General features: G+C 49.4%; 1 protein-coding gene across 1 annotated transcript in view; it reads left to right on the top strand.

Moving 5' to 3' along the window:
* The window catches only part of galnt14 (UDP-N-acetyl-alpha-D-galactosamine:polypeptide N-acetylgalactosaminyltransferase 14 (GalNAc-T14)), a gene marked incomplete at both ends in the record, with an annotated part of 102,902 nt that overhangs the window by 61,120 nt on the left and 39,282 nt on the right, over positions 1–2,500 (top strand). Inside the window, 1 exon segment of the mRNA XM_079754130.1 lies at positions 431–529. Coding sequence (XP_079610256.1) covers positions 431–529 — 99 coding nt within the window.

Here is a 2,500-nt window from a genome sequence, read left to right as displayed (position 1 = left end):
CACTCAAATCAAGTGAGGTGTATCCGTATAGCCCTTAATCACAGCTCCAGTCTCAAGGGGCTGGAGGGGCCAACATGACATGACCCCGCTGACCCTAAGCCTTCTGAAGGAACTCCCTCAGGGTGAAACCATTCCCAGCTTTAATCTCACACTGCTCAAATGATATTGCTCCTCTGGCGTTCTTTTAATCACTGAATTATAATAATGTACTCTAAATATACTTCGTTTGTGCCCAGGGTTTTCATGTCATTTGTTATTTTGTACGCTATTATATTGTACTATAATGTGCCGCTGTAGTAATTCATGGGTTGGAGATCTGACATTCACACTCTTTGTCTTACGCCCTCTCTTTGTCTGTCTGTGTGTGTCTGTGTGCGTGTGTGTGTGTGTGTGTCTGTCTGTCTCTCACTCTTTGTCTCTCTCTCCGCAGATGCACTGCCCTCCACTATGATCCAGATCTTCCTCCTACCTCCATCATCATCACCTTTCACAACGAGGCCAGGTCAACGCTGCTGCGCACCATACGCAGGTAACACACACACACACTCATGCGCACACACACACACGCAAATACATACACACATGCACACGCAAAGACACACTGGAACACATATGCACGCACCAACACATTTACTGACCCACACATACACAAAGACAAACACACACAGACACACACACAAAAACACACACACGTGCACTGCTAGTTTTGGCCAGGATTCAGCTCATTATTCCAGAAGCAGTCAGCAGGGACAGACTGTTTCTCCTTACTGTCACAGAGGACACTGTGTGTGTGTGTGTGTGTGTGTGTGTGTGTGTGTGTGTGTGTGTGTGTGTGCACGTGCGCGTGCGTGCGCGTGATTGTGCGTGTGTGTGTGTGTGTGCGTGTGATTGTGTGTATGTGTGTGTCGGTCAATGTGTCCTTCTCTGAAGATCTCCTCAAAACGTTGCACCAATTAAACTACAATCTGTCCGTCTGAACCCCAGTGTGCCGGACCTGCTCTGTGTGTGTTCGCCTGTGTCTGGGCGTGCATGTGTCTGTGTGCATGTGTGTGTGTGTGTATGCACACACCTGTATGCTGTCTGACTGCCTTTATATCTTGCTTTAAGTCCTGCTGTCCCATGCATTTCTGTGTGTTTAAAGACAGACACACAGACACAACGACCGACTTGGAATATAAATCATAACTTTGGTCAGGATTGATCGTCCTTCGTTCTACGAGATAAAAGTGTTTAATACGATGCGCCGCAGAGCTGGGGGAAGTAGGAGGAGGCGGGGGGGTGGGGGGGAATAATAGTTTGATTGGCCCCCACTGACACTCCATCTCTCTCTCTCTCTGTCTCTATCACTCTCTTTCTCTAACTCCCCCTCACTCCATCTCTCTCTCTCTCTGTCTCTATCACTCTCTTTCTCTAACTCCCCCTCACTTTCTCTCTCTCTCTCTCTCGCTCCCCTTGTCTTTCTTCCTCTTAATCTCTCTCTCTCTCCATCCTTATCTCTTGCTCACCCTCCCTCTCTGTCTCTCTCGCTCTCTCTCTCTCTCTCGCCGTTCAAAGTCATCAAAGTGCCGGGGGCCGGCAGGGAGCCGAGTGCTCTGTCGATATTTAATCAAGACCTAATCCAACGATTGATTCCATCTCCTCTGCCCCTGCCAGAACCCCCCCCCCCCCCCCCCCCCCCCCCCCCCCTCACCTCACACACACATAGCCACCCACGCTATCAGCAGATAAGTAGGCAGAGATGGATAGATGGGATGGATTGGGGAGAGGGAGCGAGAGAGATGGGCTGAGGAAGAGAGAGGGTGAGATTGGCAGAGGGAGAGAGAGGATGGGTAAAGGAAGGAGGGGCAGAGAGCGATGGGGAAATTGAGAGAGATAGATAGAGAGAGAGGGAGTAGGAGGGAGAAATGGGGTGCGAGAGAGAGAGAAAGGGTGAGAGAGACAAAGGGGAGATGGTGGGGGTTGAGAGTGAGGAAAAGGACAGTGAAGAGCAGAAGAAAAGCTTTGAGATCAGCCTCAATCTCAATGGGTTTAAAGGGATTGTGAGTGTGTGTGCGTGTGTGTGTGTGTGTGTGTGTGTAGGTGCATGCTGCGTGTCCTTCTGTATAATCCTTGAGTTTCCTTGAATCCTTGAAAAAACTTTGCTGGAACAGAACAGACAGACATTAATTCCTGTCACTCAACAAAGTAGAAAGATCAGTCATGTCCGTCTCTCTGTCTGCCTGTCTGTCTTTCCACCTTCCTGTCTCTGTTGTCACCCTGTCTGTCTGTGTGCTGATGTGTGTGCGCTTAATGAGCGTGGATGTATGTCTACTAGACCAGCAGCTCTCTCTATTCAGCTCTTGCTCAGCAGACAGTCTCTATTGAGCAGCTGAATAAGGGCTTTCTGTTCCCAGAAGCTGTCGTGCTGGCTGGGCATTCTTAGCAGAGAGGGAGAGAGATTAAACTCACTGGATCTCCAGAATAACTTTATCGACAGTAGACCCCCTCGGACACATTTGTG

This window comes from Pollachius pollachius (assembly GCF_949987615.1).
Source record: "Pollachius pollachius genome assembly, chromosome: 16".
NCBI classification, from domain to species: domain Eukaryota; kingdom Metazoa; phylum Chordata; class Actinopteri; order Gadiformes; family Gadidae; genus Pollachius; species Pollachius pollachius.
The sequence above is the reverse complement of the archived record's forward strand: the minus strand, read 5'-3'. Positions and strand labels throughout refer to the sequence as shown.